This window comes from Neovison vison, chromosome 4, assembly GCF_020171115.1.
Source record: "Neovison vison isolate M4711 chromosome 4, ASM_NN_V1, whole genome shotgun sequence".
Classification (NCBI taxonomy): Eukaryota; Metazoa; Chordata; class Mammalia; order Carnivora; family Mustelidae; genus Neogale; species Neogale vison.
In genome coordinates, this window is record NC_058094.1 from 199,360,790 (window position 1) to 199,388,085 (window position 27,296).

The 27,296-nt window shown below is 38.6% G+C and overlaps 1 protein-coding gene across 2 annotated transcripts in view; it reads right to left on the reverse strand.

Moving 5' to 3' along the window:
* CTTNBP2 (cortactin binding protein 2) overlaps positions 1–27,296 on the reverse strand; it is a 151,294-nt gene that overhangs the window by 78,449 nt on the left and 45,549 nt on the right. For both annotated transcript variants that reach the window (XM_044246440.1, XM_044246441.1), the window contains exon 3: positions 10,022–10,246. In XM_044246440.1, the coding sequence (XP_044102375.1) occupies positions 10,022–10,246 (225 nt within the window). The remainder of the gene's footprint in view (positions 1–10,021; positions 10,247–27,296) is intronic.

Here is a 27,296-nt window from a genome sequence, read left to right on the forward strand (position 1 = left end):
TGGCCTTTCTGGGTACTTCTGAGATCGCCTACTGTAACATGTTTATACAGGTTTCTTACTTCTTTCCAAAGGAGCACCTACTGCCATGAGATACTCATGAAGGACAAATGAGGGAGGCCCACATGCTTCACCTTCCCACCTAGAGAAGCATTCCACTGGCAGTCCCCCCAAGGGCCTTAGCATTCATAATGGTTGAAGTAGATCTAACTGATAAAGACAGAAAGGACTCCCCCTACTGACCACCACCCTAGATGTTAAATCTAAATATACTCTCATAAGATCCAGTAACTATTTAAGTCAGTAAGTCAGTTTTTAGTCGTCAGTAACAGAGGAAGGAGATGTTCAGATGATCCATCAGTTGTGAGAATGTGCTCCTTTCCCCCACCCTGCTGAGAAAATCCATTACCTGCACAGTCACAAAACCAAGAGGACAGAATGGCTCATTAGAATCCAAGATATCATTAACTTACTCTAGGATGCTTCCTGCGTTGAAAAAGTTGAATGGCATTGCATGGGTCCTATAAATAAGTGATCAGGAATTCAGATAATTCCCCAAGAATAATTAGTGACAACTGTTTATACACACACACTCTCTCTATTCTACTATATGCAATTTTAGGGGTGACTTCATAGATTAGGTAAAATGTGGGGAAAAATACTGTTATCATATAACTATATTTATATGCATATTTTAGTCATCTAGATGCTTCACAGAAAATTTGACTTCTAAATAGTCAAAAGACATTTAACTCTTCTAAATGCATCAAATAATAAGTTTCTGCAGAAGGCATACACAAAGTTAGAACTATTAAGAAAATTTTAAATTTTGTATTCACCATTGCCCCAAATTTTTATAGCAATGTTGGAAAAAGCCAAAGTAGGTCAATTTTCAGTTTATTTTAAAAATATGAGTTCCATAATTTACCTTGGAAGCCAGAAAAAAAAAAAAAGTTTTGTGGAACTTTAAGGGCTATCTTCATTTTACATAACAACTAACTAGAGGCCAAATGAGTGATCTCACACAGTAACGTCATCTCCTGAATCAGTGTCAGCATCATGGAACTCCGGGTTCCACTTGTCTCAAGCTTTTCTCACCACATCGTACATCTTGCCCACATTATTTCTTCTCTAGGGGTCATCACACTTTACTTTTGAAATGACTTATATCTCAGACTTGAGAATCAAACTGAAGAAAGACTTCTAACAGGAGATCAACTCAACAAATCTCACATTATTTATACAGAAAACTCTAGTACTATAAAAGCGCCCATTATTCTTTTGCACCTTTGTTCTTCCATTACCTTAGAAGTCCTATCTCAGATGAACCTATTTTTAAATCTTACCATAGACAGTGGAACACAAAGGAAGCCACCTAACCAATGCACCTACAAACACAGTGAGTTCTGAGCCCCAGTCATTTATCACTCTCCCTTTGTTTAGCCTCCTCTACCATTTATACTTCGGGGAATATTTAAACTTCTGCCACTCTTCCCAAAACATCACCCAATTACCACTCAACTAACTCTCAGTCTACCCTAATTTTCTTTTATCAAGAAAATTCACTCCCTCAACATCCTATCTCCTCCCTTAACCTTTTTTTTTTTTTTTTAAATAACCACACCAATCTCTAATTGCGTCCCTTTACTCTGAGAGAGGAAGATTTCTATCTGTTCAAGGTCAGACTTTCTTCAACAATTAACTTCACTCTCTCCTGTCACTTGAGACTTGCTCCATCAGTTATCACACTGCTCTTTATAGATAATAAACATGCAGGACAATATAAAGTGGTCTGAACTCTACTACATAACTGGAGTCCAAAGTGGAGAGAGAGCAGGGAAGAAAAATATATTCAGAGATAAAATAGTCAAAAAAATTCACAGATTTGGTAAAAAAAAAAAAATCTACAAAGTTCAGCAATCCTAAAGCAGAATATATCTATGTTACAAAAAATCATACCTAAGTACGTCATACTAAAACTGCTGAAAACAAGGACAGGAAATAATCTGGAAAGCAGCCAAAGGAAAAAAAGAGACATTATAAACATAGAAACTATAATATAAATTATGATTGAATTATTATCTCTATTTGGAACAGAATACCCCAAGACTAGAAAAGATACAGTCTTTTATATGCACTTGCTGAGCTATTGAAAACCATCAACAATTTACAGATGACTAAAATCTTGACAACAGAATTATATACAAGTCACAGTATGATATGAAGAACAGCCCAAAATTCAAAAATAAAATAACACATTTCTAAGAAGATATCACAAAGGAATTTAGAATATATTTTGCGCTGAATGAAAGTAAAAACACAACATGTGAAAATCTGTGGGATGCAGTGAAATAAGAGAATTTAAAACATCTAAAGCAGAGGATGGAGAGAAATTTCTATCTTTAATTGCATATATCAGGAGCATTTTCTCAAATCAATCATCTAAGTTTCAACTTAAGAGGTTCAAAAAGTAAGGCTAATTAAATATAGTGAAAGGAAAGACATAAAAAAGATAATAAATCAATGAAATAGGAGACAAATACTAGAGAAATTAACAAAGCCAAACTTTTTCATCTAAAAGATCAATGATACTATTAAACATTTAGAAAAAAACAGACTGAGCAACATAGAAAACACAAATTGTAAATAATGGGATTAAAAGAGGGAATATTACTACAGAACAAATGTTAAAGAATAATTTATAACTTTGTGTCAACAAATTCAACAAATCAAATTCCTTTGACACACGTAACTTTCAGGATTTATATAAACTGGCATAGAAAATTGGAATATGGGCACCTGGGTGACTCAATCAGTTAAGCGTCTGCCTTGGGCTCAGGAAATGATCCCAGGGTCCGGGGATTGAACCTTGACATCAGGCTCCCTGCTCAGCTGGAAGCCTGCTCTTCACTCTCCCTCTCCCACTGCTTATAGGCTCTCTGTCTCTGTCAAATAAATTATAAAATCTTAAAAAAGAAAAGAAAAAGAAAACTGGAATGGCTTTATATATTTTAAGGAAACTGAATCCACAAATAAAAACTTCCCCTAAAGAAAATTTCTAGCTCATATGGCTTTACCTGTGATGTCTACCAAAAATTAAAGAAATAGTGCCAAACCCATACATACCCCTTCAGAAAAGAGAGAAGGAAATGTTCCAATTCACTTTATGATCCCAGAATTACCTTCAATTCAAAACCAGTCAAGTACTTTCCTTAATTTACAGAAAAATGATCACTCATGAATATAGGCCAACTAAATCCAATAATAAATTAAAAACTGACCCTCTGAAGTTTACGTCAGGAATCCAAGTTGTTTCAGTATTTGAAAATAAGCGTAATTCGCCACCGTAAAAGACTTAAGAGAAAAACCATGACCACACCAATAGATGCAGATAAACCATTTTATAAAATGCAAAACCCATTCATGACAAAACTTCTCAGTATAGAATAAAATCTCAGTGACATAAAGAACATCTATAGAGAAACACAGCTAACATCATACCTGATGATGAAATACACGCTTTCCTCCCTGAGGGAAGGAGAAAACACTGAAGTCTTCTCTCACTACTTCTATTCAACAATACACCACTGCAGGTTCTAGTCAGCACAATGATGGCGGTGTTGGGAGAACAAGGCAGGGAGGCAGATAGGCAGGCAACTTAGGAAGTGGTAAGATGGGTTCTATTCACAGACGATGTGTTTGTTTACCTACAAAATCTTAAATAATATACAAAACAACTGCTAAAACTAATAAGCAGGTTTAGCAAGATGACAAGATACAATGTCAACATACAAAACCAACATTAATACCTTATACTAGCAATAAATATTTGGAAAAAAGTTTTTAAACACTGTGATTTACAATAGCATCAAAAACATAAAATACTTAGGAGCAGACCCAGCAAAAGACATTTAAGACACTACACTGAAAACAATAAAACATTGTTAAAAGAAATTATTGAAAACTAATGGACAAATACACTGTGATGAGGAGTTGGAAGACTCAATCTCATTCATGTCCATGCCTACAAATTAATGTACAGATTCAATAAAATTTCAGTTCCCGCAAACTTTTGGAAAAACCAACAAACTGATTTCTAATTTGTATGAGAATAGGCAAAACAATTTTAATAAAGGAAAACAAAGTTGATCTTTCCCCACCTGACTTACTTCACCTAGCAGAATACACTCGAGATCCTTCCATGTATATCCTTTGATTTCACTTACATATGGGATTTAAAAAAAAAAAAAAAACAAACCAAAAAAACAGAAACAAACACATAAATACAAAAAACAAACTGATGGCTGCCTGAGGTGGGGTGGCCAACAGGTGGGTGAAACAGGTGAAGGGGATTAAGAGGTACAAACTTCCAGTTAAACGGGTCACAGAAATGGAAAGTACAGCAGAGGGAACACAGTCAATAATACTGTAATAATAGTGTATGGTGACAGAGAGTAGCTACACTTACCATGGTGAGCATTGTATGATGTACAGAACTGTCCAATCACTATGTTGTACACTTGAGACTACTATATATTGTACTTGAGACTAATATATATTGTATGCCAACTATACTTCAATGTTAAAAAAGTTTTAAAAAAAGAAAAAAATTGATATTTACAGTTCCTGCATTTAAGGCTTAATATTTAACTACAGTCATCATTTACCTGAAGTTCAGGTATACAGATAAGATCAATTCATGATGAAAAAACTCAGAAGACCGTTCAGTGATTGCTTGGACTGGGGAAGGAACTTATGGTGAAAGTATTCTGGGAAAACTTCTCTGGTGATGGAAGTATTTTTCTATCTTATAAGAGGTACAGATTCCAGGGTGCCTGGGTGGCTCAGTGGGTTAAGCCTCTGCCTACAGCTCAGGTCCTGATCGCGGGGTCCTGGGATCGAGCCCCACATCAGGTTCTCTGCTTGACTGGGAGCCTGCTTCTTCTTCTCTCTCTGCCTGCCTCTCTGCCTACTTGTGATCTCCTCTGTCAAATAAATAAATAAAATCTTAAAAAAAAAAAAAAAGGCACAGATTCCACAAGTCTATGCATTTTTAAGCTCAGCAATTGTATACTTAAGTTGTATAAACTTCACTTCCTGGAAATATATCCTTAAAGAGCAGTAAACAATGGTGAATTCCAGGTTTGTATATTTGCTTTTTATCATACTATGGATTAGCAATTCTGAAACTATTCTGCGTGTTCTAGGCTTGAGTAAATGAGTAAATAAATTGAAGAATACTGGGAGACACATTTCTCACTACTGGAGAAGTTAGCTTTAAATAGACAAAGAACAAGAACATACTCTGTGGCTTTGATTTAGAATCAGAGGTATCAATATCAGTATGAATTCATGGTTAATAACAGAGATACATAAAAATAAAATGTAAATATATGTGTTTATAAAATTATATATGATTATGGGAAATATACATAATTTCCTACACTAGATTTGTTTCTAAACACCATTTTCCATTAAAAAAGAGACTAATGGTCCTGGGAGTATAGCTAATTCCAGAGGTTGGGATAGGAAAAACACAAGATGAGCCTGGAAGGGCTTGCTGCGAGAAGGTAAGGAAGTTACTCAAAGAATGATGGAAATGTGTCAGAAGGAGTCAGCTTAAAAGGGATCTCACTGGCTCAGTCTGGGACAGTTCTGAGCAGCGATCTAGGAGCTGTGGACCTAATGAGTCAGGTAGGGACACCCCCATCCACAACTCAACCACATACTACTATAATTGTAAAGGAAAGTTGGTTCCCATATACGTAGATTATGGAGTTCCAGTTGACTTTGTTATATTATTGTCCAATATATATCTACTCACAACCATTTTCAAGTAGTGGCCGAATTTTCGGGGAATTCTGCATGAGCAGTATCACCAAACCCTTTTGCAAAAAGCACTGGATTGTGTGGAGGAGCTTAGGAGAACTAGGACAGCTTCATTGGTAGTGAGAAAGTGGGTGGTTGCTCCAAGAATAGCACCCAGACTGGAAGCCATGAATGAAGAAGCACCAAACAACTGTTTTTACAGAATGAAAGGGAAAACTATGTAGGTGGGAGCAGAGCCGCAATGTAAAGGCAATTAGTTTTAATTCAAAGTGGAAAGCAGAGAGGAAAGCAATTATGGTCAATTGCAAAATGAGAAAGCAGAGTGCATGTTTGTCACAAACACAAAATACTTCTGTGACATTTAACTGTATTTCTCATTGCTCCTCCAAATCATTCAATACTCAGTGCATCCTGTTCCCTTCTCCACCTGGCTACTTCTACCCAAATGCCCAACCCTGGTCAACAAATATCTAACGATGAGATGCATTAAAATATCTTCTTTATCAGTCATGCTCCGCAGTTCTCATCTGACCCTTCCTCTTCATCGAGAGTTTCAAGAGAGGGAAGGCAAGACATGGATCAAATGAACTACCCTCTCTTCCCAATCTCTGCTCAGAGCCACAGACCTCAGTCTCCAGTTCCCTCCTTAACAATGTTTCTGGGGAGTCAAAATGAATTATATAAGAAAGATTCATGAATGAGCTAAAAAAACAACCGTTCTTGTACAAGGTGTCCTAAATACTCTTTCAAAAAATATTACTTTAGCTGATTATCATGTTATTCTTGAAAGTCTAGAAAGCAACTTAAATTAAATTGCATTTCTATGTTATAAAGCATATATAATGATATATATTGATATAATGATATACAATGAAGAAGAGAGTGTTGAATACAAATGGCAGACCCAAGTATAATTATTCATCATAGAAAGAAAAGGCATATGAGATAAATTAGAACAAATAATTTGATTGTTCTTTTCCAACCCATTTGTCATTTCTTTGGTCATCTAGCACCTGAAACTCCTTCCTATGTTAGGCGATTTCTCCACCTTATGATCCCCCCCCCAGCCGTCGAAGCGAAACATGCCCAATAGCTGCTTTCCTGATCTTTCCGATAGCTGGACAGACGGTGTGGGGCCTAAGCCTGGCCAACCAAATGTACCTGCTCTTAGGCTTCAACTTGGAAATGGGTGATGCAAAAAGCAGGGCCAGGGGAGGCACCACTCAAGACCCAGAGCGAGACGGTATTCATGCTGTCTGGTGTCAGCAAGCTGTAGTACTCACTTCACATCCTCCCATCAGCAGGAGCCTTGCCCACGGCACACTAGATGGACAGTGATCATTTGCAATGATGCTGACTGATTAAGACCTGCTCCCCTAGCTTTCCCAGCCATGCTGGGAGCCAACTCAAACACCTTCCTGCTTAACTCCATGAATACTGGCTTTACCAGCTCACAACTAAGAATCCTGCCTGGCACATCTAGTGCCTTTCAACTGACGCTCATTTTACTAAGCTGCCACCTAGAAGAAGCTATAGCTCATACATAGAATGGCTATAAGTTTTTTCACTGGTTAATTAAAAAAAAAAAAAATTCCTCCCCTCTGAATTTCCTAGTAATTATTTTGGCTTCTGACTTTTAAAGGCTCTGTTCAAATTTAAAGGTCTTTCCTATTTCAGGGCAGGAAATTGTACGTTATAAGTATGAATACATGATAGAAAATAAATTAGAATAGAAATTCCATTAACATATGAGGCACATGATAAATAATAAAAACCCAAGTATCATTCTACCCTAGGTTACTGGCTCTAAACAGAAAGTAGATTACTGGAGGCAAAGTTCCCTATGATGATTACTCATTAGCTTATTCAAAGTGGCTTTACAGGCTTAGTCCATTTGCCAAATTGACTCTTGCCCAAATTTTCCTGGCACACAAATTACCAAACAGTTAACCCTCCTATTAGTAGTCTCAGCAGGAATCAATGCATGAATGCGCAGAGAGCCTCTTCTCCCGCCTTGAAAGGCCAACAAGAGGAGTGCTCAGGCCAAATGTCTTCGAATTACCAAAGAGCTATGTCCAGTGTCAGATAATAAATACATGAATTGTAGATAATGGGACCTCTGCTTTCCCCGACTTCTGCTCTGGCAGTAATTTAAAGAACTGGACTCATTTAAAATAATGGATTTTTCGTCTTTCTGATTTTAGATTTCTAGAGCTTCAATTTATTCTATGTGCAAGAGAAGTGAAGATGTTTATTTAAAATATTTACTTTCAGGACTAAAGGTGACAGGTGACTTTGGTGTTTTTGCTCTTATCAGCTGATGTGATTTTTTTTTTTTTTTTAAGGAAATGTTCAGGATAAGACTACAAAATCTAACTTCTCACATGCTACAATCTACCAGAAGAGAATATTCTTTATGGACAAAGAGCAGCGCTGCTTATCAGAGCAACCTTTCACTGAGACTACACAAGCCAATGAATTTGGCCATAAAGGACTCCTGTATACCCCTTATACGTGGGAGACAGATCACTGGCTCATTTTGTATAAGCCTCTCAGGACCCATAGGACAGAAACAATTTCCTTTCACTCCCAGCCAGGTTGGAAATGACCCAGTCATTCAGAAACAAACAGGATGTAAGTTGATTAAAAAAAAAAAAAATCAGCTAGATAATAAAATCTTTGATTCAACTTGAAATGAGTTCCTTCCTTTTTCTCCTACAACAGAAATGACAGATAAAATGCAAAACTGAAGTAAAATGTAGGAAAGCACGCATTTTTATACATTAAATGCAACCCCAAAGAAAAAATATTTTCTTGACTTTTGATAACGCAGCATAAAAGCCAGCCGCATACTTTATTATGAAATAGCGCATCTGACACGTTAAGAACATAATTGAAACGTGTCTCATCCAAGAAATACAAATGAGCTTCGGTGACATCAGCTGAAACATACTGGCTCTTGCTTCTACGGTTCCTGGGGGATTTCTGAAAACCTCCAGGGACGTCAGCAGGGCTCTGTAAAAGGGTTTGCAAAGTCCGGAGTAAAACTGTTTGATTTTTGCCCCATCCCCATCGAAGGTCTTCTAGACTTCTGTGCTCTTTTACCCAGTGCTTTAGTTTTCTACCACATGACATACTGAAGAAGAGGTCTGCTTTCATTCAACACCTATACCAGAACATGGGCACACACAGGTCAATGCAAGGATAGAACTACAGGGGCAAAAACACACACATTAAATGACAGTATCGTAAATATTTACAGTAATTCTGCATTCAAGTTCACCGTCAACCAGGTGTTACATGTGAACTCTAACAAGTTCTCTGGAAAGGACAAATAGAAGAAACACTGAAACGTATGCTTTAGGAATGGTTGGAAGAACGGATTACTTTTAATTCTAGTTATACTAGACATTATTAGCTTTTCTGACTTCCTCCTTCTCTTCTAATAAATGGAATCAGTAGTCTGGGCAGCCCATCAGAAGGACAAAAGTTGAACTTCTATTTCCTTTTGGCTGATGGCAGTAAGTCCTTTTTTATCACTTAGGACTCTTGGAAGCATGTACTCAAGTACAATAACAAATATGCGTGTGTTGGTGGGGGAGGTGAGAAAGAGCAAAGAGGTTGGTTTAAATGAAACACATGTGAGTAGGAGCCTGGAGGTCTGCAGCACACACAGTCCTCAGACCCCAGAGGCGCGTTTGAGACTAACCAGGACTTCAAGATGACACGTTGTGAGACTACATCTACCACAGAAATTTCAATCTATTCTCCTCATGCTAATTTCATTTTCCAAAGACATAATTTACAGAAGTAATTTCTAGTTGCAAAGAAATACTTGAGACAGGAGCTGGGGACGTCACCATCTGATCAGCGTCCTGGTTGCAGTACTGGATTATAGGCCTGGCAGTAGAGCATGTCTTACGGCACTAGAAAAGGGAAGCCCCCCTCCCCATCACTGCCCCCAAAAAAGCATATTTTAAAGAAGCATCAAAGTAACCTTTATAGGAAACATAAATTCTTTGTTATATGCATTTTAGAGCTTAGTGTTATTTTTGAATTATATTTGGAAAGGGCCACAAGGATCGGTCAGATTTTGCCTTTTGGGACACTTATCCCATTTAAGAACAAACAAGCCTAAAAAAGGCGTCTTCATCCTACACTGTGATACAGGAAAAATGACTGAAAGTCTCAATACCTTCTTTTGTCTGCTTTCAGCAGCAGCCAGCTGCGTGGACATTCTTTCTTGCATCTTCCTGCAGTGGGCCATGACTGCTTCAAGGATGGAGAGGGGGTTGGTACACACTGGCTTCTTCTCTTTCTCACCGGCACCTGCCTCATAGTCTCTCTGCAGTGCCAAGAAGGGGTCATTCAAATTAAATCTCCCGTACCGTTCCTGGATAAATACCTCCTTCCTGCGAGCCTAGAACAAAATCAGAGGAATGTATTGAAGAAAGAAATAAAAATATACAAAAAGATATTTATAAGAAGGTTTTGTGATTACTTTTCCAAATGATATTCACAACTGTTTTGAGTAATGGCTTACGTATGCTGTCAGGCGTTGAGTGAGGAGCAAAGGGAATGTGACCCCAATCCCTGACTAGCCTGGCGTGCCATCCAGCCTACTTTCAAATTTTCTTCCTTAAAGAATGTCTTTTAAATTACAAATGATGCAAATACAGTTTTTTCCCATGATGCTCCTTCCTTCAATGATCTGTGTTTTAGGTACAGTCTCTTCCAGTTTAAAACAAAATCAGAAATACCAAGTATTAAAATAACTTCTAGTGAAAGTTCAAAAATAAAATTATCTCTATCTTGATAGAACTTCTTTTTCACCTAATACTTACCAAGCTAAGTTGCAAAATATAAACCTACAAGTTTTGTTGAGCCACAAAGAATTTATAAGGGTATTTGCTGAAGAAAAAAATACCTGATGAAATTTTTATGTCAAAAAGTCACAACATTCATATTTTGTGAAGTTGGACTAAACTACCAAAAAAACCTCCAGAAAATTTAAGAAGATGCAAATATCTCATTGTTGAAGGGCATGAAAATAGAGTTCACAGAGTCCCAGAAAAGAATGTAACCCCATTTCACTCTCAGTGTCAGTCCCTCAGCGTCAAAGTGAATTTCACATCCACATGTCACTACATGTAATTTTCTATAATTAGCCTACAACAGTCCTTGCATAAAATGGAAAATAGTAGAAATATATTGAAGCTAGCTAGCAACATTTTCAGAACCCAGGTCATGTGGACTAGCCACTAGAAAATAATTATTCTATGTCGCTGCCAGTGGAAAAACTAAATTACTTTACAATGAATCAAGCTAATTGTCCAAAACGTTAAATGTGTTTTCTGAAGAAATATTACACAAACTTCCTCCCTTTAAAAGTAGCTGCATTGAACAACTAGACTTTTCCATTTTTAGACCACTGTGAGCAAGCCAACAGCTAGATAAACACAAGTGCAAATGACAAATGGGCAAATCGAACTATCTTTTCCTATTACCAAGTTAGATGAAGAAATACAGTTTACAAAAAGCCCAATTTCACCATGAAAATTAAGCTAGGATCATCTCAGAGGATCATTTTAAACTTAAAAGTCAACATGATTTATGAATCAAAAGGCATTTTATAGTTCTGGATTCTTCAAATTCAATTAAGTAATCAATACACTGAGTAAGCATCACTTTCAAGATGCAATTTCAAAAGCGAGTACATTTTGCCTTTCTTCACTTCTCTCTTCAATTTATTGAATGTAATAATTCATCCCCCACCCCTGGATGAAAACCTGAGATACCCCTATGGTTTTTCTCTTATTTTTTTTCCTCTAACTTTTCTCTAAATACAAGTCCTGTAGTCATTTTAAGACCTAAACCTGTCTCAATTTGATTAGAATATCCAGCCTGAGTGTAGGACAGCTTCCTTTCCCCAGCAAAGATATGTGGCACAGTAATACGTACCACCTGGGAAAGGAGGGTTTACGAAAACACCTCTCTCTTTACACAAATCTTCTCCCCCTCTTTCTAAGTGGGTTAGAAGGGCTTGGAAGTGAGGGAAGCAGGACGATTCTACCAAACTGGTTCAGTTGGAAGACTAGCCTAACCAACTGAGTGTGGTGAATATTTAAAGCCTACTGTTCCCCTATAAAGTGCCTGGTGACTTTAATGGGCCACCAACCCCTTGTCCCACTGCTGGGGTCTCTTCATCTATAGTTTCCCTCAATGCAGATCATAAATTTAGGACAGACTACACAATCTGCAAGACCTGGTGCAAAATAAGAACATAGAGCCCTTTGTTCAAAAATTTAAAATTTCAAAATGGTGACAGCATACCATTTAATCAAGCAGGGGAGGTTCCCAAGTGCATGGCCCTCTGCCAATGCACAGGTTGCACACCCACGAAGCTAGCCTTGCATCACTCCTTATGCAGCATCTAGAACCTGATTTTCGTCAGAAGAGGTTCCACATTCTTTAGACTTCTCTACTGAACAGCACCTGAATCAATCTCATTTCCGTCTCTTGGTGCTTACGGCCCAAGGTAGTGTATTGGAAACATCAGATGAAACATGAAACTTCATCTGAACATAATTCTGGGAATGCAAGACGACGGGAAACCCAGTTTGCAATCTTTATTATGGGAAGAGTCCAGTCACTCTGGGCCTGGCAGGACTGTCTTCTCTTAAACATTTGCTTTGAGTTCCTTTAAAGTAGGGGCACTTTTACTCAGCTGACATCCTGCCAACCCATCAAACACACAATGGGTATGTAATGTATTCTTGCTGCATGGATAAATGTAGCATCCAGTGGCCTTAGGAAAATATAATTTTAACTCAGAGCCTCCTAAGGAAAGAGCTCAGGCCATTTTCTCCATTAGAGGAAGTCAAGTTTCCTCACAAAGGGACCAACCTTAACAGGAAACTGGGGAAGAAGTTAGACCAATGTCAGACTCCTCTATGCAGAGCTCATTCCTGAGAAAAGGATGACCAAGTATTAGTTTACCCACTATCTGAGTCAGAACTAGGGGACCCCAGGAAGGACTCAATTAACTTTCTAAACTAAAACCAGGCAAGAGCATTTTCAGGAAAACCACAGCGATAGCAGATGATTTTCCATGATTCATGATTTTCTGCACTACTAACACCCCAAACCTAGATTGTATATCATAGAGGCACTCTGCTTACCAAAGTTCTCAGAATATCTTTCCTAGGAAACTTCAGTCACTTTTCTGTGTAAAGGCCTTCAACATTCTCATAGTTATTAAGCCCCATACCTTTGTCATGGGATGCTGGCAGGCCAGGACCCCCTCCCATCCTTCTCCTGTATAACTTCCCACTGACCACTAACCCTCATTGCCATCTCCTCCTCTTTTGCTCATCCCACAAGATTCAGAGTTTAGCTTAATTTGGATTTAGGCAAGCATTTATAACTGAACACGTGCCCAAGCCAATAGACATCCCTTAATTTTACCTACTTTTCAACTAACTATTATTGCTTATTCTTTTAACATTCTTGAAAAAATGTTTACCTTAGGACATCTTACTTTATAACAAGAATATGTGATTCTTAATATACTATATTACTTTTGGCAAGGACAGATCAGAAACACATACAAGTTTTAATATTTAAGGAAATCGCCTAAAAAAATGACTTGATATTTATCATACTGGGTTTGAAGGGGCCTTTCCCTTAAAAAAGGAAGAGCTGAATGTGCAGATAACTTCTTGGTTTATGCATCAGAATTACTTGAGAATAAAATGCATTTCAGGGAAATGAGTCATTTTAAAGACACGGACTATAATTATGAAAACAGACTTAAAGGAACCCTTAAAGCTAGCTACATTGATAGAAATGTAATTTCGATCAGAATCTGAAGTTTTATAAGATCTTGTAGAGAAAGAAATAAAAACATGTTATTACTAAGAGGTTTTTACAAATACAGACTTCCTACTTGGGGCTTTAATTGTTCAACCAGATCAACTTAAGTAGGTTGGACCTAATTAGTAACAATAAAAAGAAAAATATTGGGTGCCTGGCTCAGTTGGTTAAGCGACTGCCTTCAATAGGGTCATGGTCCTGGAGTCCCGGGATCGAGTTCCGTGTTGGGCTGCAAGCTCCATGGGGAGTCTGCTTCTCCCTCTGACCTTCTCCACTCTCATGCTCTCTCTCTCAAATAAAGAAAATCTTTAAAAAATTAAAAAAAAAAAGAAAGAAAGAAAGAAAAGAAAAGAAAAATACTTAAATGTTCAACTTTTCCTAGAGTATGTAATTTTCTTAGAAAAAAATCTAATGCTTACATTGTGGGTCACAATTAAAACATACTACCAATTAATTTTAACACACATTTTATTTTTCTTTATTTTTTTATTAACGTATAATGCATTATTTGCCCCAGGGGTACAGGTCTGTGAATCATCAGGCTTACATACTTCACAGCACTCACCACAGCACATATCCAATTTCCATAACCCAACCACCCTCAGTTTGTTTCATGAGATTAAGAGTCTCTTATGGTTTGTCCCCCTCCCGATCCCATCTTGTTTCATTTTTTCCCTCCCTAGCCTCCACGACCCCCTGCCCTACCTCTCAAATTCCTCATATCAGCAAGAGCACATGATAACTGTCTTTCTCTGACTGACTTATTTCGCTTAGCATAATACCCTCTAGTTCCACCCATGTCGTTGCAAATGGCAAGATTTAATTTCTTTTGATTCTATCTAATGGAATAGATAATAGAATAGAATAATATTCTTTATCCATTCATCCATTGATGGACATCTTAGTTTCTTTCCATAGTTTGGCTATTGTGGACAATGCTGCTATAAACATTCGGGTGCACTTTCCCCTTCAGATCACTACATTTGTATCTTTTGGGTAAATGCGATTGCTGGGTCATAGGGTAGCTCTATTTTCAACTTGAGGAACTTCCATGCTGTTTTCCAGAGTGGCTGCACCAGCCCGCATTCCTATCAACAGTGTAGGAGGGTTTCCCTTTCTCCGCATCCTTACCAACCTCTGTCGTTTCTTGACTTGTTAATTTTAGCCATTTTGACTGATAGGAGGTGATATCTCACTCTAGTTTTGATTTGTATTCCCTGATGCCGAGTAATGTTGAGCACTTTTTCTTGTGTCTATTGGCCATTTGGATGTCTTCTTTGCCGAAATGTCTGTTCATGTCTTCTGCCCATTTCTTGATTGGATTATTTGTTCTTTGAGTGTTGAGTTTAATAAGATCTTTACAGATTTTTGGATAGTAGCCCTTTATCTGATATGTCATTTGCCAATATCTTTTCCCATTCTGTCAGTTGTCTTTTGGTTTTATTGACTGTTTCCTTTGCTGTGCAAAAGATTTTATCTTGATGAAGTCCCACTAGTTCATTTTTGCCCTTGCTTTCCTTGCCTTTGGGGCTGAGGTCTAAGAAGGTGCTGCCCATGTTCTCCTCAAGGATTCTGATGGATTCCTGTCTCACACTGAGGTCTTTCATCCATTTTGAGTCTTTCTTTGTGTTTAACACACGTTTTAAAACTTACAGCTAAAATTATTTTATCTTATGAAAAGCCAAAATGATTCTGTAATATTTTAAAAAATGATACTAATAAAAGACAACTTTTAGTGAGACCTTAGTATTATTACTAGGTGCTTTATATTCATTTTCTCCTAAAAATAAGCCCAAGAGATAACCATTATTTTAATTCATAATTTAGAGACAAGCAGACTGAGGCTTAGAAAGATTAACTTACTCTCAAGGTCACTTCAACTGGAGCTAATATTCAACTCAGCCAGTCTTACTCCAAAGCCCACACTGTTGAGCATTAAAAGATTATTATGGGGGCACCTGGGTGGCTCAGTCTATTGGGCATCTGCCTTCAGCTAGGGTCATGCTCCCAGAGTCCTGAGATAAAGCCCCTCACATTGGGCTCCCTGCTCCCTACTCCCTCTGCACCCGCCCCCCACCCTATGCTCTCTCTCTGGCTCTGCTCTAAAATCTCTAAAAAAAAAAAAAATAAAAAATTCAAATAAAAGATCATTATGACTAGAGTATTTTTGGAACATTAAAAAAGGTTCAAAAATAAGTAACGTTTACAACACTATTCAAACCAGAAAGAAATTAAGTTTAAAAGACAAAAATATGCCTTCTTATTGCAAGAAGTTAAGAGTATTCTCAATGCTCTATATTTACTTTCATTGTTACTGACCATATGGTTAATAAGATTTAATAAAACTTAAGGGTTTTGTTCTTTTCCTAAGATTCTTCAGAAAGGGGCACCTGGGTGGCTCAGTTGTTAAGCGTCTGCCTTTGGCTTGGGTCATGTGTCGGGGTCCTGGGATCGAGCCCCACATTGGGCTCCCTGCTCAGAGACCTGCTTCTCCCTCTCCCTCTGCCTGCCTCTCTGCCTACTTGTGATCTGTCAAATAAATAAATAAAATCTTAAAAAAAAAAAAAAAAAAGATTCTTCAGAGAGTATCATTTAAATGTAAAAACCAATTCAACAGGAAGAAATGGTTTACTCATTAACTGAAAGTATGTTTAAAGCATTAATACTGATCGATAACTCTAAGACTAAGAAATTCTGTCCTCAGCTCTACCCTACTCTGCCACTGTCTTGGATGCCAATGACATAAAACCACATGGGATGGCTGAAGTCATGAGCCCAATCTAACGAGATGGACTTTCTCAGGAATAAATATGTCAGTTCTTGAGTACAAACACAGAAGCAAGTACAAAAAACCTAGGCTTGAAGTCAACACTATTTTTAAGGCATGAATGATGAAATGCAAACAGTCCTTCCCCTACACCTCAAACCAGAAACTCAATTCCAGGGTGCATTAATTAATAGAAAAAAGATATCAGAACTAGACAATTCCTGGATGACTGGGCTCACTCCTGGATGAAATATTTAAATACTGATCAATAGGAAAAGAGCCTGAGGACAGAACTGAGGTTTTTGTTTTTTGAGATTTTATTTATTTATTTAACAGAGAGAGAGAGAGAGCACAAGTAAGCAGAGTGGCAGGCAGTGGGAGAGAGAGAAGCAGGATTCCTGCTGAGCCGAGAGCCCGACATAGGGCTCCATCCCAGGACCCTGGAATCATGACCTGAGCCGAAGGCAGCCACTTAACCAAATGAGCCATCCAGGTACCCAAAGAACTGAATTTTTAAGAGCAGAAGGAAACAGGGGAGCTAAAAAGATGTACAGAGGCATGACTGCATTCTTTCAGTATCTGAAGGTATCTGGGGTTTAAAAAGATATTGGACTATTTACATGACTCCCAAACAACTGAATTAGAGCCATAATCATAAAAAACTTTCAAGGGCAAAAGCTGTTCTAGAAATAAAATAAGCTGCAGTGGACTGGAATGAAGTCTCTGTGTCTGACTGTATTGCAAACAGTGGCTGAAAAAACATGTGGCCGACAGGGCTCTTAAAAATCAGTAAGGTCCCTGGGTTCTAAACTTACACTCCTCTCAAATAATAAAAAACTATTATTTAAAATCAAGATGGATGGAAAAAACAGATTCTTCTGAACAGTCAACATAAAAATTAACCTATCTAGCTCTAAATTTCCGTCTTAGTGGAAAAGAGTTCAAACAGACCAAGATTAAGCAAACAACCCTCCCCCCAAAAGCAAGAGCTCTTCTAAGAAGAAAGAAGGAAAAAAATCCTACTTGTAAGTAAAAGAGAAGGGAAAACTAGAGATAAGCCATTGTCCTCAGAGATCATCCTCACTCTAAGAGGGGTTGAAAAATCTAGGATCCAGTTTACACATTTATACAACACACGTGTCCACACATGCGTGTGCACACACCCACGCACACAAGGAGGGGGAATATGGACAACAGAGGGTACAAAAGCAATGTAAAAACTACATAGTCTTTTGGAGCACAGTCACTGCCCTTCAATGGTTGCAAAATCTTAGAATTCACTAGCCAGGAACAAAAGAGACCTTCTTGGAATATGAATTAAATGCCAAAAAGTCTGAAAAGTTCATTTCAGTGAATACATTTCAGACACCATATGTGGCAAGACATACACAGCAAAGAAATGAAGTGCTGTCACGGCATCCCATGATCTGCCTGCCATACTGGCTGGAATAGTCAACCAGAGAAGAGGCACATTTTCCCTGCTTTTTCTCCTCCCCGCTTCCCCAACCTTCCACCACCTACAATGTCATAGTTGCTAAGGAACATGATTACCTGGATGTATGGAAACTGGCATGCCAGGAATATACATAATGCATATTATGAATCATATATCAAGATAGAATTATTGGTTCTTAAGGCTAAAATTGAGACGTCGCACTTCAATAAGCCATTAATTTTCTCTCAAAAATGTAGAGCATTATAACAAAATCCATGAAATGGCTTGGCTTCCCTGAAATCGGAACCCGATGTCATCTATTACCAAACCCGTTATTTTGACCTCATATGTCACTTAGAGCCTTGCACACATCCATCTCAGCCAGATATGTGGGCCACGCACATCTGTAAAAATAAGATTACCTTTATTCCCTAACTAGGTCAAGAATGGCACCCAGGGCTGCACCGTTCTGTCCTCTTGCTCCGAGTACACATGATTAAGTTATCAGCACACTTGAAGCTGAATCCAGGAAAAGCCTCACAATTTGTCCTAATTCATCTCTCCAGGCAGCCACCATCCATCAATCAGAACTGGAACACCCATCAACTTTCCTGCCCGTGTGGCTCTAGGCATTTAATTGCTGTGATCAGCTGTATCTTTATCAATACCAGACAGTTAAAATAATGACTTTTACACCTCTGTAACTTAAAGAACAACTAGGCGTGTACCCCACACATACCAGTTAGTTATTTAAGGTTAACAGAAGTAATGGTTTTCTATTACTAGGATTAGTCATGCCTGTGACTAAATGAACTTTTCATATAAAAAAAATAGTTTTAAATTTCATGAGAAAGGCACTATTATTTCAACAGTAATAAAAAACTTAGTGTATTTATTCAAATCTATAAGTATATTTGAACTATTTTATATTTTTATTTAAAATAATGCATGTTCACTAAACAATGTGGGAAACTACTGTTAGTAGGGGAAAAAACTACCATCCATAATTCAATCACCAAAAGGCAGTCATCATTAAATTTGCCTTGTACTCTATATTTTTTTAAACAATGTACTAAAATAATACTTATCATCAAGGACTTAAGGGAATACGTTTAAGTAGCCTTCCCACTTAATTTGCTATTTCCCGGGATGCCTGGGTGGCTCAGTCGGTTAAGCCACTGCTCGGGTCAGGTCATGATCCCAGGGTCCTGGGATCAAGTCCACATCAGGCTCCTTTCTCAGTGGGGAGCCTGCTTCTCCGCCTCTGTCTGCCGCTCGGCCTGCTTGTGCTCTCTCTCTCTCTGACAAATAAAAATGTAAATAAATCTTAAAAAAATTTTTTTGCTATTTCCCATTTCAATAATCTATATCAGTATTTTAAAAAGATTTCATCGATTTATTTATTTTAGAGAGAGCACACCTGAGTGCACAAGTGGAGGAGAGGGGGAGAGGCAGAGGGAGAGAGAGAGATAATCTTAAGCAGATGGCGTTAAGTGCAGAAACCAACACAAGGCTCAGTCCCATGACCCTGAGACCACGATCTGAGCCAAAACCAAGCATTGGAGCTTAACAGGAATGAGCCACCCAGGCACCCCTATATCAGTAGTTTTAATAGCACTGCATAAACAAATCTATTTTTAAAATCTCATTGTTTCTGAGTTTGTATTCAATCATTCTAACCTACCTGGAGGTAAACCCGTGGTAACATTTATAAGAGTAAATCCATAGCAATAGTATTACTGGATTAAATAATGAAAATATTTTAAAGACTTTTGAAATTACTAAATTCCTCTTCAGAGTTTGGGTTTGTCTGTTTGTCTGTCTGTTTGTTTATTCTGCATCCATAGTTACAAGAGATATCAGTCTATAATTCCCTTCTTTACTTTTTAAGTATCTTTGTCAGTTTGGAGATTAGAGTACCGCTAACCCCATAAAATGAAACAGGCCATGATGCCCCCTTCTGTATTTTTTGAAAAGGTTTGTGTATATTAACAGTATTTATTTTTTGAATATTTAATAGCATTTACCAGCGAAATCATTCAGGCCTGGAGTTTTCCTTTGGGGAGGATTTTTTCCTAATGAGTTTTTTAAATAGATATGAAGCTGTTTGGGTTTTTTCTTTCTCACAGCAATTTTGCAAGTTGTATTTATCAAAATATTTGTCTACTTCATGTAGGATGTTCAAGTTGTTCATAATATTCACGTAATAGCTCTATGATGTCTATAGGATCTGTAGTGATAATCCCTTTTTTCCTTCCCAATATGGTTGTCTACTTTTGTGTTCTTGCTCATTTTAGCTAAGAATGTGTCCATTTTCTCTTAACCCTCCCTCCCCCACTTTCTTTAAAGTAAGCTCCATGCCCAACATGCAGCTTGAACTCACAACCCTGAGATCAAGAGTCCCGTACTCTAGGGGCGCCTAGGTGCTCAGTCATTGGGCATCTGCCTTCAGTCAGGTCATGATCCCAGGGTCCTGGGATCAAGCCCCATGTCAGGTTCCCTGCTCAGCAGGAAAAAGCCTGCTTCTCCCCCTCCCCCTGCTTGTATTCCCTCTTTCGCTGTCCCTCTCCATCAAGCATTTAAAAGCACTAAATTTTTCTCTAAGTACTGTTTGGGATGTATCTCAAATACTTTGATGTATTTTTGCTGTCATTCACTTCAAATTATGATGATTTTATTGTGACTTTGTCTTTGACACATGAATTTTTTTTTCCAGAAGCTTCCAGATATTTGGAGTTTTCCTAAATAGTTTATGCTTATTGGTTTCTCATTTAACTCTGTTGAGGTTACTGAATATAATCTACGAATGTCAGTTAAGGTGTTCATAGTGTTATTCATATTTTCTACATTTTTACTGTTTTTTCTCCCCTAACAACTACTAGTTCTATCAACTACTGAAAGAGGTATTTAAATCTATAATTACAAAATTGTCTTTTTTTCCCCTTTAAATCTGTTTTTGTGTCTCGTATTTTGAGGCTCTGTTACTAGTCATATAAACATTTATGTCTTCGTGAGGAACTGTCCCTTTTATCATTATGAATTGTATCATCCCTACCATACTGGGTCTGTTTTTGAACCTTCTATTGTTTCCTTTATCTTTCCATTCAAAATTTGCCAGTACAAATGTTTTAATTTGTATTATTAAATCCTACCAACCAGTAGGACAAGTTTCCTTCACAATATCAGTTTCTAAAACTTTGTTATGTTATCAGCTTATTCTTCCAGACGAAATCAGAAATTGATAAACCTAAAAAAATTATAATTTTGATTGGTATCATGTATAAATTAGATATACATTTGAAAAAAGAGGGCTTTTTCATAAAATCAAGTCTTCCTGCTGAAAAGTAATCTTGTCTCTTCATTTATAAAAATTTGCTGTTGTATCCACAAAAGTTGTCTATTTTTAAATCAATTAGCATAAATTTGAGAAAAAAATTCTTTTCCATATTTTTGGCAATATCTGCACTTTCCTAATTATCTCTGTACATATTTTATCTTGATTAAACTTCTGGAACAGGACTTCTCAATCCACGCTGCTCGTCAGAACCATGTGTAACTGTGAACACTCAGCTTTGGGACAACGTTCAATGAGGAGTCTACCAAGAGTCCCCTAAGTACTTCAACGCCCCAACCAAGGATAAGGAGGACCAATTTCTTGTTTCCTGTTACAATTTTATACCATTATTTCCATGCTTGACGCTTTACGCTTTTCCAATGAGGTAAATCTTTAGGGCATTTATTTTTCAAAGCAGCTTTTGGATGAGTATATTTTATTTCTCTGCCAAACGAGAATTTTCATTTTCTTCTTACGTGAATACCACCATGTCTGGGTGAAAAAGTTATTTGGTGGTAACCCTCAACACTAGATAGGGTTCCATCACCTCCTGCGTTCAATAGTGCACAGGAGCAAGTCCGAGGCCAGGTCGATTTTTCTCCCTTCAAGGGAAAACTTCTACTTTTCTGACTAATTAAATCATTTCCTTCTCCAATGCTTAAGGCTGGCATTTTTCCTGCCCTACAGCCTTTTTGACTTAAAGATTCCGCTATATCTTCTTTACAGCATCCATTCTATTTGTTCTGGTCTTTTTGAGGAACGTCAGTTTTTTAACTGGTGGGTCCTCACTCCCTGTCTTCCACATACATGTGTCTTTGTTTCTGCTTTATCACTGTAATCTTTTCTCCTGGGCTCTGAGAGAACCTCTTAAATTTGTTATGGATTCAATTTTTTAGAACACTAATTTTTCACCATTGCTCCTAATACATGCTTTAATTCTCTTAGTGCCTTTTAAATTCTGACAAGCATATCAGATTGGTATCCTCATCCTCACTTTACAGACGAGAAACCCAAAAGGGCTATGACCCAGGTGGAGGGCTAGAAGCGGAGGAGCCAGGACCTAGGCCAGCAATCTGCCTCCCACATCTGTGCTTTCTGTTCCCCAGCTCTGCTGCCAGTTCACTCTTCATCATAGTCTGGGCTCATCCACCATTCAGCCTCACTTCAAAGTCTATGTTTCCTTGAATTTTAAGACACAAAGCAGATGGTGTCTAAAAATCACTTTCTAAAATTTACTTGTTTCTCATAATAATTTTGTCAGATGTAGGTCGTTCCTTTGCATGTTAAGTGTTAGGTTATCTTCCCTTTTCTTTGCTACAAAATCTTTCACAAGCCGTGTGGTTTTTTTGTTGTTTTTTTTTTTTTTCTCCTTCTTTTTTCTGTTTACTCCATCTTTGGACCAGGAGGAGTCAACCCAGTGCTGGTGTTTATCCACAAGCAAGGCAGGTAGATTCTCGGAGTACCTTTAGTCTCCAGCTGGTTGCAATTAAAATGCTTCTCTAATATGGGGAATGAGTGAGCAGACTGATGCCAATTTATGTGGCAGAGCTCCTTTCTGCTCAGAGGGGAGAAGACGTAATCAGAGCCACAGCCCCTAGGAGAGAAACAGGCTCTTCTGTTGGGTTTTTCCCTGCTTCCTTGCGTGTTAAGAACAAAGAGCTTCTCCAGCTACATGTGGCCACTGGGGACAGGAGCATGTCTATGCCATCCCCTGGGCCGGCAGATGATCAGGGAGTGGCCCTGCTGCCCAGATACCTTTCTGGTAGTTGCAACAACGCTGCTTTCTAGTGCATCTCCTTCACATACACAAAATATGTTTCAAGCAGCAACTCCCTACCTATCCCCCAGTCTGCCCTTGTCTCTCCAAATCCAGGAAGGTACCCTTTGGCTGGCTCTTTCCAAGTTACAGTTCTGCCTCCTGAGAGAGCAACACAGGTTCCAGGAAGTGAGTCAGTTCTCATTTATGCTTCAGTCTGGTCATACGGACGTTGCCTCTAACAGGTATACCTTCGTGTTTTAGGACACGAGTCATACAGTAATGGAGAGGAGGGGCTCAGAGATCACACAAAACAGGTCTGATGTATTCTGCTACTTCTATGTTACGTACACTTGGCCTGGTTACTTTACTCCCCTGGGGCTTCGCCAGTAATGAAAGGATAACAGAGAACTCAATCCAGGGTTTTGTTGTTGTTGTTTGGAAGGATTAATGAAATAATGCATGTAGGGCACTTAGCTGGGTACCTAAAAAACAGTAACCATCTAATAATTAGTAGCTATCATTTTAATAGTGATGGCATAATTATGTCTTTCTCGTTTTTGCCTGCTTTTACATCACTTACGCTATCTCATTAGAGAAATGGGAATTTGTGAGTCAGGTGCCAATGTGCCCAAGTTTCCACTCTAGAATGCTTGGCAGCTGGGCGATTGTTTCCACAGCTTGACAACTACTGCATCTCTTCTATCGCATCACACTCCTTAAGGAAAAAGACCTGGGCTCCTAACCGTCCAAGAATCTAGAGCCCCCTTCGTGCACGTGGAAGGCCAAGCAGTGAGGGCATACTCAGGAGATACAGCCCAAGAGATAAAAGAGAATCAACATGCTCCTGGATGGAAATGAACTCATCATTATCCAGCCCGTACAGAAACACACATAAACAAGACACTCCACCAGCAGAGTCAATAGTAATAACAAATTCTTTTAAGAGATTTGTTTTAAAGGATTACAGAGCAAAAAGCAAAGACTCAGAACAAAATACAGCAGAATCCTATTTCAACATCACTCTTTAACATATAAAATCAGTTCTAATGTAAGTCAGATGATGTGTTCGGAAGCACTACATTTAGAGAATGGAGAGACAGCTATGGTATTAAAATTTATAAGCTTTGCCTTTATTAATGGCTGTGTTTTTCCGCTTTCAGGGTAAATTTAGACATCAACCTGCAGTCCTAAAGTAACAAATCTACACAAGCCATTCATTTGTTGAAGTTCTAAGTCATAGTCTTTACATGAAGTTTTCTAAAGCTTCTAGATACTGAGTAAATCGGCAGAATTTTCCAACAAAATAAGTAATCCCATCAAAAAAACATATCAAGGCTTTTGACATTATAATGGACTAGCAAAATAGTCCTTTGGTAAAGAGGCAACTTAGAACATCTGTAAGAAAATAGACTTCCAATGATTAAAAACAGTAAGATTTCATTTGACCATTGATTTTAAAATAAGTGAAAAATCAAGCTTCAGCAGAATAGTCCAATATTGTTTCGAGAAGCAACTAACCACTTGGGGACAATCAATATTCTTGTGCCAAGGCCACTGGCAGGACTTCTGCAGGTCCTCCTCACCCCACTTCATATCTGCTGGATCAAATTCCTGTTTCAGAAAATTCCCAAACAGGTTTTTCCCCCACTTTCATATTATTCACATTATCATAACTGCACAAAAGCATTTTCTCATTAGGCTTTAGTCATCTAAAGATTTTGACTCCTAACAAGGGAAAACAAACAAACAAAAAACCCAGCATTAAACATCTTTCCTAAAATGAACATAGGAACAATTATCCAGACAGACCACCCAATCTCAAAAGGATCCAAGGTAGCTACCTTGACATATTCCAATATTTCGGGAATAATGCAGTGCTCCAATAGGATAATTCCAGAAATACCTATTTATTTGCAACTGGAAAAGAGAAATGTGGAAGCAGCCGTGGGTGGAGAGGTGGGGGGTAGGAACGCTGCTAACAAAGCATCTTCATCCATAAAATTTTCAAGTGAAAAACAAAGAAATAAAGGCAGTCTCTTGTCTACTGGGGATAATATAACAAATAATGTCTGTGGGCAGTGGTTGTAATTAAACATTTTCAACGGTCCTTTTCATAACTTCAGGAAACCCAAGTTGGCTTGGTTAAAAATAAAAATCCCCAGGACACAGAGAGAATGGTGGAGACAGTTTTGCTGCGCCCCCTCCCAACTCACAAAAGAACCAGCCTGGGGACACTGAGGAATAACTCAAATGCAAGAACCTGCGAAGCATCTGGAAAACTTAAACAGAAAGCTCTTAATAGTCTCACCTTCTTCCAGCTGTAGATGACTCACTCCATATCAACAACAATCAAGGGAAAAGGAATGTCAAGGGTTTGAAAGCAGCCTTTATTCAAACCCTGCTAGTAATTTTAACACCATTAGATGTTCCCCAGTCCTTCCAAGGATGTGTGTGCCTACTGCTGCTCCCACAGCAAACCAGAAAACCACTGTAGCTGCCAGGAAAGGATCAGCACACGGATCTCAGGGCAACCCTGGGAGGAAGCAGAATCCCTGGAGGGTAACTTCATCATCCACCTATAAAGATGTGTGTCCATCAGACCAGTGGCAGATGTGCAAACTGCAGGTCCGATAGGTCTAGTGACTCTTAAGTCAGAGACACGGGGACCTATGCAACGGGGAGGGGAAGACCTGATCTTGTTCAAGGAACAGACGGACTGCAACAGGACAGGTGTCATTTGCAGGAACACTGAAAATCTATTTCGGATCATGTAATTTTATTTTCATTGCATTTGATGCAAGAACAGCTGTGAAAATGCTGTATAAGCCATCGACTGTGGGGCATGCGTTGGCTCGTATTAACACAAAATCAAATAGGTCATTCATCACAGGCCTATCTGTCTTGGTTCACATTGGTGAAAATGCTCAACTACTTATGTTTCTGCTAGACTTTTTGGTTTCCGTTACATCATTTATTCAGTGAGAGCTCAAGTTTTGTCTATGTATGGGCCAATTTTCTCCAGCAACCAGCTTCCCTTGTCTTATTCCACTGGGCATTTGTGAGCAAAATGGGAAGGGGGTACTGTGTCTTAAACAGTCTGTAGTAGAGAATAAATTATAGAAAACTGCAGATACACGCTACACATTATGAAACAGTGAACTGTACCATCTTCTCCAACAGGGTTTAGAGCAAGACGAATGGCAAACATATCCTCAGTCTCCAACACAATTTATGTCTGGCTGTGGTCCAATTCTGAAATGAGTAGACATGAACTATAGGTTTAAAGTCTATTCTGGTTAATAATCCATTTTCTCAGGGTGCCTGGGTGGCTCAGTGGGTTAAGCCTCTGCCTTTGGCTCAGGTCATGATCCCAGGGTCCTGGGGTCGAGCCCTGCATCGGGCTCTCTGCTCAGTGGGGAGCCTGCTTCCTCCTCTCTCTCTCTCTCTCTCTCTCTCCCTGCCTGCCTCTCTGCCTACTTGTGATCTCTGTCAAATAAATAAATAAAATCTTTAAAAAAAAAAAAAGAAAAGAATCTATTTTCTCTTCTCCAAGCTCAGCCACCCACTTTCTCACTGAAAGTGGAGCATGAGCCTGGAAGCCTCCGTGGCCTCAGAGCAGATGACAGCACTCATCTGCGTAGGTGGCACATGACAGGGCTCACTGGAATTTGCTGCAGGAAGGAGACCGGGACCCTGCCGTCACCACCCCCTCCATCCTGGACCAGCTACCGAAGGCATCTGCTTCTGCCCTTTCACTCCTCAGTCTCCGATTAGTACTCCTGGAGAACACAGGGACAGCAAAAGTAATGGGCTGGGACTGAGGTCATCACTCTCTGCCAAAACGTATCAGTTCTTAAAACACTGGTCACTTACAGAGAACGGTTGATTAGATAGAACTAAAGCCCGTGATCACAGTCCCTCAGTAAGAGTAAACAATAGTACCATTCATATGAAGGGTGATCATGTCCTTTTCATCTGAATGTCATTGCTTTATATTTTGTATTTTATTTTACAAAATGATGATGCTATGAAACTTCCCCAAAGATACACGTGCATAGGAGCAATTGGACTAGGAATGCGGCAACCACATACACTCATTCCCACATTCCCATGAGTGCCTGTCTCCCCATCTGGCTGGCCAGGAGGAAGGACTCAGGTATAATTTAACCGTGTCTGTGCTACAGTAAATTCTCCAAAGAGGAATCACAACCATAGCCCTGGTCACAACAGCTTCATGCTCAAACCAACAGACCTTACTACACACCAGAATTTATAAAAGGGCAGCTGTCAGATACCTATG